This window comes from Labrus mixtus, chromosome 8, assembly GCF_963584025.1.
Source record: "Labrus mixtus chromosome 8, fLabMix1.1, whole genome shotgun sequence".
Taxonomy (NCBI): domain Eukaryota; kingdom Metazoa; phylum Chordata; class Actinopteri; order Labriformes; family Labridae; genus Labrus; species Labrus mixtus.
Window position 1 is genome coordinate 17,698,680 of NC_083619.1, and position 15,987 is coordinate 17,714,666.

The 15,987-nt window shown below is 39.1% G+C and overlaps 1 protein-coding gene across 1 annotated transcript; it reads left to right on the forward strand.

Moving 5' to 3' along the window:
- Window positions 1-121: 121 nt before the first annotated feature.
- On the forward strand, window positions 122-9,855 carry irf4a (interferon regulatory factor 4a). The gene is made up of 9 exons (XM_061044802.1): window positions 122-227; window positions 848-1,045; window positions 1,249-1,435; window positions 2,144-2,229; window positions 2,364-2,538; window positions 3,334-3,414; window positions 3,696-4,094; window positions 5,623-5,735; window positions 7,359-9,855. Exons 2-9 carry the CDS (start codon window positions 848-850, stop codon window positions 7,506-7,508), a joined length of 1,389 nt encoding a protein of 462 aa, XP_060900785.1. The 5' UTR covers window positions 122-227; the 3' UTR covers window positions 7,509-9,855.
- Window positions 9,856-15,987: the final 6,132 nt, after the last annotated feature.

Sequence of the window (15,987 nt, forward strand, 5' to 3'; positions counted from 1 at the left end):
GGATTCCCCACCGCAGCTCCGCGTGGGCGACCAGTTTCACAGAAATGTGCGCCCCATTTGCTGCGCATCTCCCTTTTGAACTTTTTTTAAAAAAAAAAAGCATGAAGCCCCACAGGCCCCTCCCCCTCCTCCCCCCCCTGTCACAAATGAAGACGTGATAACGTTTAAGAAAAGGACAGCGAGAGAGCCATCAACAGATTTCAGCCGAGGAGCGACGAGAATCAAAGGTAAGCGACTGCAGCTCCTTTAAGATGAGACAGCGGCGTGTTCAACATGAGAAATGATGAAAATGAATCAATTAACAACACTCACTCAAGTGTGTGTCAGCACTGGCAGGTGGAATCTCAAGTTGACGTGGACTCAGTTTAAGTAGATTTTTTAAAATCCCCTTTAACACTCAGTTTCTAGTCGACACATTTTGTCAGAGTTAGGTTTATGTCTAAATTGAAATTAAAAACTTGTACTTAAATTGCTGCTAAATTGATTTGTGTTTTTATTGATGTATGTAGAAGTGAGTCACGTTTTCTTTTTATTACAGTTATAAAGTTAAAAAAACAAAAAACATTTGCTTTGTAAATGAGTAGTAGGCCTACCAAAAGTGTCAACAACTAAAACAACTGTAGATAGTCGAATTTTAAAGATACAGTGTGGGGTTGCATGTATGCGAACTCACGTGGAGCAGACTTACCCTGGTACCACAAGAAGTACAATAAAGAAATAAAGGTATAGCAATTGTAAAAAAAAATTTAACAAAAATCCAAATTCTATTTTAGGCTTATTTCAATAGAGAGTCTTCCATTAGACCCCATTTTTTTTAACCTGCTTAATCTTGTTTCCTTGTGCACAGATGAACCTGGACGAGGATGGCGGCCTTTCAGTCAGCTGCGGCAATGGCAAACTGAGGCAGTGGCTGATTGACCAGATTGAGAGCGGGGGATATCCCGGCCTAGTTTGGGAAAATGATGACAAATCCATCTTCAGGATTCCGTGGAAACACGCAGGAAAACAAGACTACAACAGAGAGGAGGATGCTGCACTATTCAAGGTCAGATCATCCTAGATGTGTTCATGGTCCGCCTGACGCCTCTGACGACCATACAGTCAACACACTTACTGCATATGAAAGAGCACATGAAGTAACAATGTAGTCATTTTAAATGCACTCTTATTAACTATTCAGAGCCCGTACTTTCAAAATGGCATGCCTAAAGAGGAAGTGTGACTTAACTCTGTTCAATGATGTTATAGGCATGGGCATTGTTTAAGGGAAAATATAAGGAAGGAGTCGACAAGCCAGACCCCCCTACATGGAAAACTAGACTACGCTGTGCTCTTAATAAAAGCAATGACTTTGATGAGTTAGTGGGAAGAAGTCAGCTGGACATCTCAGAGCCCTACAAAGTCTACAGAATCATTCCAGAGGAAGCTAAAAAAGGTAAGACTGTGAAATGATGCAGCTTATGGTCTAAAAACTATATTTAACCTCCCCTATGCAATGAAAGATGTCCTAATGTAAACTGTTGTTTGTAAAAAAAAATATTTGTGTGGCTCAAACTTTGATAATAAGTAAAAAACCCAAGGTGTTCCACAGCAGTGCCTAATTTGCATAAACAGTACACCGCTACATCTCACATTGTTTATAGCCTCTTGGCAATGTTTTTTTCACACACACATGCACCACTGCTGCTGATTCTGATGAAGCAGGAAGCACAAAGGAAGCCAAAGCATGTACCAAAAAGGCTGCAGTGCTTTTTTAAGAGGGCTTCGGTTACTTAGTGCAGGGTGCACAGAGCACAACCAGACGACCTCCAGCCTTGCATAACTAAGTGTCTTCCATCAGACAACAACAGCTTTTGTCACACTAGAGCAGTTCTAGCTATCCTGGCTAACGGTTTACTCTAGAAAATGAACAGGTTTAAGGTTGCCATGTAAGTCTGTGGCGTATGTTGCACTCTCTCTGCATAACAGCCATCAATCACATTAAAATAGCAGGAACTCAAAAGTGCAAAAACACATGGTCGTTGTGTGAACCTGCTAAAATGCATTAGGCTATAGTGAGGTTATATTAGAATATTGCTTCTCACATTCACTCTCTTCGCTTGTGAATTATGTTGTAATCCTGCTTTCATGGTTTTCCCTCCAGGGATGAAGATGAGCAGTATGGAGGAGACAACCTCACATGTGAACACACATGGTTATATCCCTGCATACACATCTCTACACAACCAGGTCAGAGGATTGATACTGTTTGTGCTGCATGCACTGAACCTTTGGCAAATGCATCCGCAATGTTCCTGAGTGTTAAAGTCTTGGGTTTAATGGCAATTTCTTTTTGAGTGACCGTCCTTATTACCCTCTCTCAGGGACCTGGATTTACCTTTTCGCAGGAGAGAAGAGACTGGAGGGATTACTCGCCACCAGAGCAACAGCCTCTTCCTCATGCGCAACATCCGGGGCCACATTCAGAGGTGCAGTTTGGTCAAAGCCACTACCCATCAGCGTTCGGCAGGGCCTGGCCGGGGTCTCACACAGAGAATGGTAAGATATGGCCATACTCATGTCATGGATACGACATTAAGAGCAGGCCAGGATCATACAATTTATGTACACTTTTGACTGTTATTATTCTGCAATTCACTTAGCAGACGCTTTTATCCAAATCCATTGTAATATCTTGAGCTTAATCTGGCGTTTAACTTGTTCTTATAAATTAAAAGTTCTGTTATTTCAGTTTTCACATGCATCACTTTCCAAATGCAGATGCCTCACTGTGACATATTTTCTGTCATTTAACAAAAAAACAAGTGTGAGTGAATAAAAGCTGAATTAAAAAGTAAATTTTTTTTAGATGATTTGATTCATCCTGTTTTTTCTTGACAGTAATCTTTGACTTATAGACTCTAATATGTTAATTATTATCTGTAGTAGCATTATACCTTTTCCTAACAATAAAATGTGTTCAGTCAAGCTTCCAAGGAACAAAAGACGAGAGCAAGCTAAGTGAAGTAGCCACAAAGCCGTTAGAAAGAAGGAAGATGATAGAGTTGATTAATCACGCGAGAGGACATTTCATTTTACACTCTGATGTTGGGTACCTCGGCAGTGCTCAGGAGGTGAACTGGCACCTCTTCAGCTACCAGAACAGTTTCCAGATTTGGTCCACACCGGGACTTAAACTGGTGACTTTCTTGAACTTGTGTTTGTTCAGATAAGATTTGAAAAAAAAAAAAAAGGAAATTTCCAGATCCTCTTAAAGAAGAAATGTGATGAACTTTCATTTTCAATGCTCTCTTCTCCTCTCTGACCAGTATTTATTGAATTTGTTCCATGCAGGTTTTCAGCTCTCATTCCACACCTACCTTTCAGAGTCTCAACTGCCCATGTACACAGTGGACCACAACAATGCCATCACAGGTATCAACAATCATCCCTGACTCATTTCTAGTCAGACACACGCAGAGGTTCACTCACATACTTGTATTTTGAATATACTTGCATTAATAGATAAGAAAATACAAACACAGGTTTACTTCCCTATTCTAAACTCAGAGCTGTGATACAGAGACTACTGAACACAAATAGAAGACAGGTTAAAGACAGAGTGAAAAGGTGTTGAACTTATAATAGAGCAAAGTTACTACAAATGAAGTTCCCTGCAAGAATACTTCAGCTGACCACGTGTCTCTTTCTTTCAGATTTCAGCCTGCATGTGTCCCTTTACTACAGAGAGTCTTTGGTGAAGGAAGTCACCACCACCAGCCCAGAAGGCTGTCGAATCACTTCTTCTTCACCCTCATCTCCATCCTCTTCCTCCTCTTCTTCCCCATGCCCGGAGGACAAGTTTCACAGCGGGGCAGAGGTCATCCTTTTTCCATTCCCGTACCCCGAGTCTCACCGGCAGGGTGCTGAGAAGCTCCCTAATGTCCTGGAGAAGGGTGTGCTCCTGTGGATGACGCCTGATGGGTTATATGGAAAACGCCTCTGCCAGGGACGCGTGTATTGGGAAGGACCTCTGGCTCCATATTCAGATAAACCCAACAAGCTGGAGAAGGAGCAGGCGGTCAAACTGTTTGACACTCAACAATTTCTTATTGGTGAGCACTAATGTGTTCTGTGGGGTTCTTTTTTTCACCAATCAAATCTGGTTTTCTATCTGTACAGCACACCTTCCATTCTTAAAAAAAGACAAAACATAAAAGACAATTTCAATTTAAATTTGTGTTTTAAAAATGTACCCAAAGTGCATATTAATAATTAATATAATAATAATCAGCAATTGTAACTTTTACCTTTTTTTTTTTTTTTTTTTTAGTATTTTAAGTACTGGTTTGACTGCATTGACATTAACCAGACAAAGAAATAAATCTCGACATCAAACAAAAGATGTTAAACAATTTTTCTTACAACTACACAACAGTCTGTTTAAAACATTTTTATATTGTGTCTTGATTGCTTTCAGTACAATGCAGGGGACTTAAGTAAAGCATTAGGGTGGATAGAGTGCGAAATCGAGGAGGGTGGGGACATGCGAGAAAGGAGCCGCAGGTCGGATTCGAACCCGGGCTGCTCGCTTGGAGGACTATATCCTCTGTACAGGTGGCACGCAAACTAACCACTAGGCCAGCGGCACCCAGGATGCATTATTTAACAGTTTTGTAGTTTAATTAATAGTGAGGCATCATAATATTTTTGAAAAGGATTGTATCATATATTATTTTATTTCAATGTTTATCTGTAAATCAAATGGTAACTGAGGCTGACTGATAAATTCAGTGTAGGAATAAGGACTAAATTCTGCTGTAAAATGTAGAAAGCAGAAAGTACGGCAAAAATGGATGATAGTAAAGAGCAAGGGCCTTTAAATTGTACTAAATAAAAGTAGTCTAATAAATGTATGAAGTTATTGTCCTTCATATGAGTTGATTGAACTGAATGTTTGTGTTTTAGACCAAAGATTGAGCAGTCGTTCATTACCTTTAATTAAACAGTGCAGTGCACAAGACGTTCTCAGCTGGTGTGTCAACAGGTTGGAGTGTAATTTAATGAAAACTTAATACCTGTAAAGGTAGCTGCTTGCTGCTCTCTGTCTTGAGTTAATAGAACCTTCTCGCCTTGTACTTATGATATACATTGATTTAGATGCTGCTTGTCTAATGTAACCAATTTGGCTATTAATAACAAGATTGCACTTATAACCGTTCTGCTTCAGATGTTCACAGTATGTTAAAGGTTGTGGTTGTGTTGATAATAGATATGATGATGTTGACGATTAATACTGAAGGCCAAGCTACATGTGATTCTGTTTGGTAAGTCCCTTTTTAGAAGCTAGTGACATTCTCACCAGGGGTCCAATGTGGTGTAGAGTCCCCACCCACCTCCTGTGGTCCGTCACTGCATGACAAGGTGGTGTTTTTCTGTTTTTTTCCATCAGTGCAGCAGATTTGTCCAAAAAAGTGGTTATGAATATAAAAAAAATTCTGATTTTTTTTTTTATTTATTTTTATACGCTTCTTTAATGTATATTTCAACATGCCATTTTTAATGGGGTGAAAAGTAGCACCTGTCTGGTTTGTTTTGTAAAATGCATCTCATTTCACTTTCTCTTCTCTGTACTTCTTTCAGAGCTTCAGGATTTTATTCATAACGGCCGGCATTTACCGAGACATCAGGTGGTGCTGTGTTTTGGAGACGAGTACCCTGATCCACAGCGCCCAAGGAAGATGATCACAGCACAGGTAAGACTTATCTCAGCAATTAACAACATTATATTGTCAAGTGTTGTTCATCATAATCATTTATCACTTAAACAATACGTATGTATGCAAACTGGCCAAATATTTCTTTTTTTTTTAAATAGAAACCTAATTGCCTGATTACAAAACTAAGGTTACAAAAAATATTATTTTTGTTCACTTACATATTTCAAAATATCCATTTGTAATTCTGTACAAACCCCTTTCAAAACTAAACTAAAAATGTAACTGAGCTAAACTTATACTGTGCAGTGGCACTAAATCACACTGAGTAGTCAGATAGCCACACCAATCCTTAATTAAATCTGAAGCTAAATTAAGTTGTTGATTTAGTGAGCTGTTTTTTGTTTTTTTTCAAGTTATATTTTGGGCGATATTTTCCTTTATTAGATAAGACAGCTGCAGAGAGGCAGGAAGTGTTGGGAAGAGAGAGTGGATGATGACATGCAGCAAAGGGCTGAGGTTGAGTTCGAACTCACAGTCACTGCAGTGAGGGCTTTAGCCTCTGTACATGGGGCATAAAACATAACCACTAGGCTACCTGGCACCCCAAATTAGTTGCATTTAGTAGTTTGGCTGAAGTTAAGCTCTAAAATAACTTGTTTTGAGCTAGCTTAAATGATTACCTGGTATTATCTTGAATATTAAAGTAGTTATCTTTAACCATTCAGTGGCAAGATTTCAAACATTTCTTTGTTTTCCTCTAAATACATTATGTTAGCACTTCAAGGTAAAGTATCAAGTCATCATTGACATTTGGGCTCACAGCATTTGAACAGGGAAATTCCTGTGTTTGACCGCTTGGCCTTTATGGCTTATCAAAAACAGCTCTAACCAATCACAGCACAGTAGATAGAGGTATGTGGAACTGTATTTCTGAAAAGAAAACGCTGAGGGTATTTAGCATGAAACATTTCTGTGAAAGTGTGAATGTTAAGTTCATGCTATTTTGGGGCACCTTTTTTATTCTGTGTATTCATAATATGTGTATTCATGCAGTATTCTGAAATTAAATTTGTCAAAAGGGAGAAACTTAGCATAACAGAGATATATTTGGGGTGCTGGTGGCGCATTGGTTGGTGCATGCACCCCATGTATGGAGGCTGCAGTCCTCCAAGCGAGCGGCCCAGGTTCAAATCCCACCTGTGGCTCCTTTCCCTCATGTCATTCCCCACTCTCGCTCCCTGATTTCCAACACTATCCACTGTCCTATCCCTCCATTAAAGGCACAAAAGCCCAAACATAAATCTTAAAAAAAACCAAAAAAAAAAGCCAGATATATTTATTCATAATTACTGACTGTTTTTGGATTTAATTGTAAATATTAAATATGAAAGAAGATTTACAAGATTCCAGTTTCAGGTGAATTTTTTTGGAAGAAAAAATATTGAATCAAATAAGAATATAAAAATGAAGGCATCACAATCTTTGTGGTGCAGTTTACGAGGCAACCAATTAACTTAAAACACCTTTATTTTTTCCATTCACTTTGTCTTTAGGTATCACTCTGTACCACTCTGTACCACTCTGTTTCTTTCAGGGGCACAAGTAGCTAACCTGATTCAGCTGAACATATTTCACATGTAAACCAAATTTCCTTTTTAGGTGGAGCCAGTGTTTGCAAAAAAAATGGTGTACTATTACCAGCAGAACAATGGCCACTTCCTGCGGGCGTTTGATCACATCCAGGAACAGAACACATCTCCAACTATTGACTATCATGCTATGAGACCTCTACAACACATTCAGGAGTAATGGCATGAATTCAAACACACACACACACACACACACACACACACACACACACACACACTAACAGACGCAGAAGGGCATGAATGTGAATGTGAAACGCTGCCCCTTGATCGCACCTTGTTCCTGCAGCATTGTGCACTGTAAATGAAACTGAGGGGTAGAGATGGGGAAGACCCTGTTGTCTTCACGTTTGCACACCTATATGTCGCACTTTTGTGTCTGTGACTGTGGCAGTGATGTGTTTTTCTTCTTCTACTAGTGATATTGTGACAGTGTGTAGGATGCGGTTTGAGGCTGGGGGTGATGAGGGGAGCGGAGGGCGACTGAGACAGGAAGTACTAGCACAGGTGCACAGGAAGAATGGCCCCTAAAGGCTCACACTCATATCTCAAATATGAGTGAACGCGTATGGTATTTAAACAGGTAACAGTTGACTATGTGATTGCTTCAATTTTAACTCTCAAGTGGAACTCAGGACAATCACAGACTATGCACAATTTGACTAAAACCATTACCTACAGTACTTGATAAGATAAGATCCTCAGAGGGGACAGTCAGGTGAGCAGAATAGTAAAGTGGTACTCGTCCACTATAGACCTAAGTTCTTAGTTTCAGGGCATTAAGTCTAAATGTGAAAGAAATTGATGTAGCCACATGTCTGGTGCTGTAGTAAACAAACTGTTGTCACAAATAGTTTACTTCTGGGCTGCAATATGTCAAATTGAAGGCACTGACAAAAATCTATTTCTTACATAAGCGTCTTTAAAAAACCTCTATCAAAGTATCAGATTCATCCTAACTATGTCAAACTGATGAGAAAGCTCACAAAAACTGTCTATAGATTGCTATCTAGAAGAAATGTGCTTGTTGTAGATAATGTATTTAACTTGTATGCCCACTATGATCTACCTTTTTTAAATGTAATTTCAAGGCATACTTTTTTTTTTTTTTTTAACAGATAATGCTTGTTAGCATTAGAAATCAAACATGTGTATTAAGTTAAAATGTGTAGAAGCTTTTCAAACATGTTTTTTTGCTCTGAAACACACAAAGCTGGTTTCCAGTTGTGCAGAAGACACCTACAAGGGTCATTTGGTGCACAAATCATGTTTATTAGGTTTCTTATATCAGTGTTTTTTTTTTTTTTTACTTTATATTGTAAATTATGTACATTTTCATGTAGGTTTAGCCCTGCAGTTTTTTTTATAAAGGAAATGCACTTGATTTGTAAGGGTTTCTTAATGAGGGTTTGCCTGTAATCTTAGCTTTTTATGAAACCCCTAAAAACAACAATAAAAGGTTGTAGACCACTAGTTTTAATCGTACGATCAGAGAGCAGCTTGAGCCTTAAGGTCCATCACCGCTCAAAGTGACCTGACCAGAATGAGGGAGGTCTCTGGAAAAGTCACACTCATCCCGTAACTTGTAAGGAAACTGTACCTGTTCCTTTTTTATCTGAAACTAGCGGCCCCCGCAAATGGGAAGAAAAACTACCTTTGCGGTCTGCATGCAGGCCTGGAGAGGGAGGAGCACTCAGGTTCCCATGCCTGACATAGTGCACAGGTTCTCACACTGCAATCCAGACATCCCAACGCTGAGGAATGAGTACATCTCAAGATTTAAAAAGAAATTCCAACAGTGAGAACAGTGGAATTCAATGCTGTTGAACTCCTAGTGGCTAACGCTGCAGTGTTGGGGGGTGAAGGTTTTGTTATGCTTTTGTTCTGTGGTCCAGAGTTTCGATCTCTACATGTACTTCCTTCACACTTTAAACCACATCACTTTCACAAAGTCTGACCAAAATCACAGGCAGGAATCATTTTCTTTACGGCTGTTTTTGTGTGTCTCTGAACAATAAAACCTCCCTGTCATAGTTAATTACTCAATTCTGTGAAATGATTTCTGACTTGACTTCACCTTCAGATCTTTGCCATAAAAAACAGAATGTGCTATTTTGTTACAGTTAACCCTGATGTAACCTGAGTGTGTGCATCTGTGTAATAAAGGACCTGTAATGGGTTCATGTTTGTCCTTATAGTTGCACTGTGACTGTAATCAGGATTTGACATTCACGGACTCAGGTTACAACATGTGACTCCCCCACCTACAACACCAGTGACTCAAACTCAGACAGTCACACTTTCTCACATCACATTTACAGTTACAGCAAAACATTTTAGAACAGACTATCAGGGAAATCTCAAATGAAGTGTATATACTGGTGTTTTGTATAATATTTGATTAACAATGTATGCCAAAGATTGGTGTGGATTACTAAGAGTTTGATTTATATAAAACTGCCAAATGGATAAATGACTTATATTGAAATAAAGTTATCTTTTTCCTACTATTCATGTCTTCTGTGCTGGTTTTTCTTAGGGCTTTTTTTTGACGTGCAAACAAAAGCAGGGAGAATGAGTCATATTAAACATCCCTGTAAAGCAATAATATGTTTGTTTTGTTTTATTTGGATCCCCATTAGCTTCAGCATAGCGAGAAGCTATTCTTCCTGGGGTCCGCAGTTTATATTGTGACAATACATTTTACAAATTCATATTATTATTCTTTTCACACTACACAAACATTCCAAAACATTTCTTCAATAACTAAAAATAACAGACAATTGACATAAATGAAAAAAAGGCAAAGGCTCCATCTGATTTACAGCATCTAAGACATAACATGGTTACACCAAAAGAAAAAGTCCCAGTAGTCCTATCAGTACTGACTAAAGTTTCTCTGTAGATAATGTTCTTTTGGACTTCTTTTAAAATTGTGTACAGTGCTTTGTTGTTTAACATGACTTGGGAGTGAATTCCATTCCAGCATTGTTCTGTATGTTACTGAACGTTGAGATGCTGATGTTCTTAATATAGGAAGAGTAAAACAACCTCCCACAGCATGCCTTGTTGGATAATGGTGTGTGTCTGTACTGAAAGATAATCTTCTGTACAAGTTAAAAGGAGTTTTTGTTGTTATCATGAAAACCATGAGTGAATATAATAATCCATGTTTAACTTCCAACCAAGAGAGGCGTTCATGTGTCTTACTGACATTTGATCTGAAACCACATGAGAGAGCTACTCGTGCAGCTTTATTCTGGACCAGTTGCAATTTTTTTTGACGTTACTTATTGAAACACTTGACCAAACCACAGAGCAATAATCAAGATGACAGAAAAACAAGACTTGAATGACTTGTTTAAGTGTTTGTTGTGTCAAGTGTTTTGCACACCTTTTGATCACGGACAAAGTATTTCCCATTTTCGTTATTCATTTCTGTACATGTTTGTCCCATGAAAGTCTGTTGTCAATGACAACTCCCAACTATATTTTAAGTTTCTTATACAACAGAGGAATGTGTTACCAACCACCAGGCCAAATTTCAATAATGAGAAAAAAACTCAACTTTTATATTGAAGCTTAAAAAATTATGAAAATGAAGCCATTCTCCCTGCTCTGGGAGGCTGTGGGCGTGTCTGTTGTTGAATGCGTCAAAGCCACGGCCACTCGTGGGAAAAGACGCGCCTCTCTCAACTGTCAAAATGTAAAGGACCTGACAATGGAGGCTTCATCTGACTGCTCTATTCGACCTATTCAGCCCTACATGTTTGAGCCACCAGAGCCAGAATCAGAACCTGAGAGTCTACCTATTCCTTTTCAGTCTGCCACAGAATGCTAATCCGACCCCCCCCCCCCCCCCCATTCTTAACATTTCAATGTAGCTTAGCAATGTGTAATGTTAGTCTATTACTGAATAGCATAGCCTAGCCAAATGAAATAAACTTAGCCTATCAGTAAAAACCACAAGAAATAAAATGTTTTCAACTTTACCACATGTTCATCTGTATGTTAATATGTTAAACAGGCAGCCGTCTTCACACTATAAAAGCCTCTGATTTTGATAGGTTACTTTAAAAAATATATTTTTTGTGACCGACAATAAGAGAGAACTAGTGCTCCATTATAGGCGAAGGCCTTGTATTTTACTTTATAGCCTACCTGTTACCACAATAGGTGCAATAATCCCCATCAGTATCAATATGACCTTTCTAAAGGTAATTTGATGAGATTGTCAGTTGTATCTACATACCTGCAGGTCCTCTTGTGCTTGATGTGGGAACTGCTGTCATGCAACACACAAGCCAAACAAGATAATATGCAAACTGGAAAACAGAAAAGCACATTCACACATCCATCATGGTGTTTCCCCCTGAGCAGGAAGCCACATCATTTGTAGTCAGGCTTCAGTTGTTCCGTCCCTGTGAGACGTTAAGTGACATCGCCCTTCAGCAGCTCTGGAGAGGACAGTCAACCAATACCCAAAACTTCACCAGAAGAAGGGGTTGAAGAGAAATGAAACTTATCACAAACATTTAAATTGTAAGATTTTCTCTGAAAGAAAGTGAGGTTCTTGGTTTCATCTTGGGCCTGACAAATCTATCTGTTTGAGATAAACATGTCACCCAACTGATCCTTACTTTCACCATCGTTCAACAATCCTAGCTCGTAGGCGGTTCACAGAACTGTAAAAGGGCATCAGATGTATTTGTTTATACTTTTGTACACTACTTTTATCTGATGTTCATTGTATAAGGATTTTATACTCAGCTTAATATCACTGACAAGAATGTTTTATAGTGCTTTTTAAAAAAAAAAATGTATTCATGTATCAAAGCACCTTTAGATTATGAGGCAAGAAGAAAATGAGGATGAATCACAAAGAAATCTGAGATTTGATTTGCTGACATCTGCACGATTGTGAATCGGCAGCAAAAATAGTAAATTAACCCACACCACTAATGCTTCCTGCTGTGGCAAAGAGCAGTGACGCAAATAGGAAATGTTTGTTTGACATATTCAGAAATGATATTAGGAAAGGTAAAATAGGTTCACCTCATTAGGTCCATTAAATTTTGTTATTAAAATGAGATGAGAAATGTCATTTGAGAAAACTTTTTTTTTTTTCTTCTTTTTTTTTTTTACATTAAGTTGAAGTGAAACGACTTTTTTGTTGCACATAGTTAGAGTTCAAACTCTGTTCTGGCTGTGTACTGTATTAAAGAAGCTTAAGGCAACTATGTATCCTCTGATATAGACTGCAGAGGGCAGTATCCTCCCCACAGATGAGGGTTAAAGTCAGGACAAGTCTATTTTACACCAAAGCTCAAAGTAATGAAACGCTTCCGAATGTTCTGGTTTGCACATAAAATGACATGGGATATAAAAGAAGCTTTAAAGAACTTGGGAATTGCACACACAAGGATATTGTACACCAATCTGTAGGTGTCTATGGTTTTAGGTTGGGTTTGGTTTCATGTGGAAAGTAGAAGATGTTGAACAATACAACACTAGTAAAAACAGCTCCTCCTGCTGGCATGAAGGTTTTTTTTTTTATAGTAAAATCAAAAACATCTAGGATAACCATTTTCTGAATATTCAAAATCAGACACAAGCGTAGATAGATAATAAATTCTGCACTCACAAATACAGAGGAAAGCCTGGTTGGATCCCCTCTTCCTGAAAACATACCTGTGGTAACTCTACACTAGACTCAGGGGCCATGACCCCAGTCTGTTTAGGGTCAGGACCCCTGCCCAGGATTTGACGACAGTCCTGTTTAACCCTTGTCAGCTGGCTGATGATGCTTGATGACTCTGTTGTTAGGAAAGGTCATGACCTATATCTCCTTTTTACGAATTTTGACCCCTAAAAATGACACCGCAAATCCCCCAATCATCACCAACTACAGGCCCGCTGCTGATGACCCAATGACGGGGAAACTAACGGGAGCGAAACTGAAATATTAAGTCGAGCGATGCTTATTTTGAGACAATAACAGATTACATGACGGATGGTTTGTGCAGGCATCAGTGCAATCTCTTTCATAAATATAATAAGGTTATCACAATATTCATCACATTATCATAATAATTACCCATGATTATTATCATTGGAAATGACCTATATGAAGGCATGAGAATCGCTGTCCATCACGGTGAGTAAAATCTTTATCAGCACAATCAATCAGCTTTAATTGTTTTCAGATGACAGTGTTTATCGAAGACTCTTCAGATAACAATGTGCTTGACCCGGTACAATATGATGTCAGGAAAGCAATAACAGTTGTCGGATAAGGAGCAGCAAAGAAATGCAAAACAATCAAACGACTTGGGACACGGATGTAAACAGATAAGGAGTGATAAGCAGAACAATATGATGGTCTACCAGGCAAAAATACATGGCTGGTTAAGAGTGTGTGTGTGTGTGTGTGTGTGTGTGTGTGTGTGTGTGTGTGTGTGTGTGTGTGTGTGTGTGTGTGTGTGTGTGTATTTCCCTCAGATTAAATCAAAAGTAGGGGTATATTTTGAAGAGCTGCATAGTAGATAGTGACCAGCTATTAATGAAAAACTGTTTGTGCAATAAACTGAAGTACCAGCAGGTGGTGATGTGATGTATCAAATTGTTGGTTGCTGTACTTGTAGAGCTGGATGAAGTTGTAATATGAAGCCCCTTCATAAGCAAGAAAACCCCCCCACCTGATGTTCACACATTTGAGGGTATTGGGTGGGTGGGGGGGTTTGGCTGCTGCTGCAGTAAGCACTTGCTTTCACAAATCCTTTGATCACCCCTAATACTTGCGACGTGACTGCCTGTAACACAAGTGCCGGGTCACACATAAAATCCACACATGCTAAAGTGCTAACATACAAAGGCAGACATTGTTGAAAAATGATAATTTATCACCTCAAATGTTAGGACTAATTAATGTTGTTAATTCATCTCTATCTGCATTTTATGGTTTACCAATGTGTAGAAGGAGTTAGAAGTGTACTTTCCATCTATATGTGTGTGTGTGTCTGGTGACATGCAGAAGACAGAGACGGAGGCAGTGAGAGTGACAGCTCGTGGGTCGTGTTGCGTGAGAGTGACTTGGGCTGTTCTCAGACTCTGTGTGGTCTGGGTGTGTGGTCTCCAGCCGACGGGCAGGGAGGAGGACGGGAGAGCCCTGTATGTGTGTGTCTGTGACTGAGTGTGTGCGTGTGTGTTTACTTTATCCAGTGTAAGGTCCCCCGCTCTGTGTAGCCACAGCTTGACTAGAAAGCTCTGCCTTCTTCCACTCAGCAGCCCCGGCCTGAAAGATAAACACACACTGCCACCACCCTGACATGGCTCATCTTAAGATCATTTTTATCCCTGGACCTTGTGTACTTATGGTTCCTAAGAGACCTTTAGGTTAGACGATCTCAGACTAGCGTGTACTGTCTGGAACTATAGACGTATAGAGTAACTGTCTGACATTATTGGATTAGAAAGTGAAAACAATTTCTTAATCTTACCTACATAGTGTATCCAAGGGACATTTCCACTAAGCTTGTTTGAATTTTAGCAGCAGTGGAAATTGTTCTTTTATTAGTTTTCTTGTTTTCTTCTTGTTTAGCATAACGTTAAGAGCTTCCCACCAAATTTTTTCACTATACAGATAACTCGCATACCTGTAATAAAGACCTCATAATTCTTGTCATTTCCTGTCATTTTCAAAGAAACTGTAAAAGTTTTTAGCTGTTTTTGAAAAAGAAAAAAATATATTAATGTTTCTATTTGACCTAAGCAAAGAAGATCAGTGATAAGATTGATCATTTCTATGTAGTATTTTTTTTTAACCTGTAACCGCTGCCTTAACTATGCAATGGTTACAGGGGCAGGTATAAAAGAAAGTGAGTTACAGCATGTTGCTGTAAAGGCCTTTACTTACATTCCCCACAGCAAAGATTCACAGTGTACGATACAAATGACTCTAAAAAGAAAGGAGGAGATGTTTCATCAGAAAACCAGCCAAAATCCACACAAACCCAAAGTTCCTCGCATGAGCTTTAAACTTAATTATCATGTTTTTTTCTATTGACAATTCATCTGTTCTGTTTGGTATGACAAAGTCAAATCAAAATGGGCAATGTTTTGATTTTATTTTAATTTAAAAGTGTCCGATTTGGTTTAACTGAATAGGTAGGGAAGGTTGAAAGGTAACCTATATATATATGTCATTTAAATGACTTCCCTTTAAACCATTAAGTGCACTTTCACAGTGAAAGAAATTAGACCTCATACAACCTCCGTCATCTTTCTTGCACACACACGCGCGCACATGCACGCACACATCTAACCATTGCACCACTTTACACTCCTCTCCCTCTCCCACAGTGATCTCAGGGGAAGGCTATGTAATGCAGCACTGCTGAGAACGCGCCATGAAAATATAAATACAACCTCGCAGCATTTCAACCATGTAAATAAACAGGGCCACCCAAATTTCCAATTAGAGCTGGTGTGGAAGGCAGGAAATGGGGTAGACGAGAAGAGACCACGCCTCCTTCTCTCTCATCCACTAAAGCGAGGAGTACAGGACCAGGTACGGGTCCATGACCAAGTCAGGAACATGGGAGATTGCAGGATAGAAGGGAATACAGCATCAGCACACAACT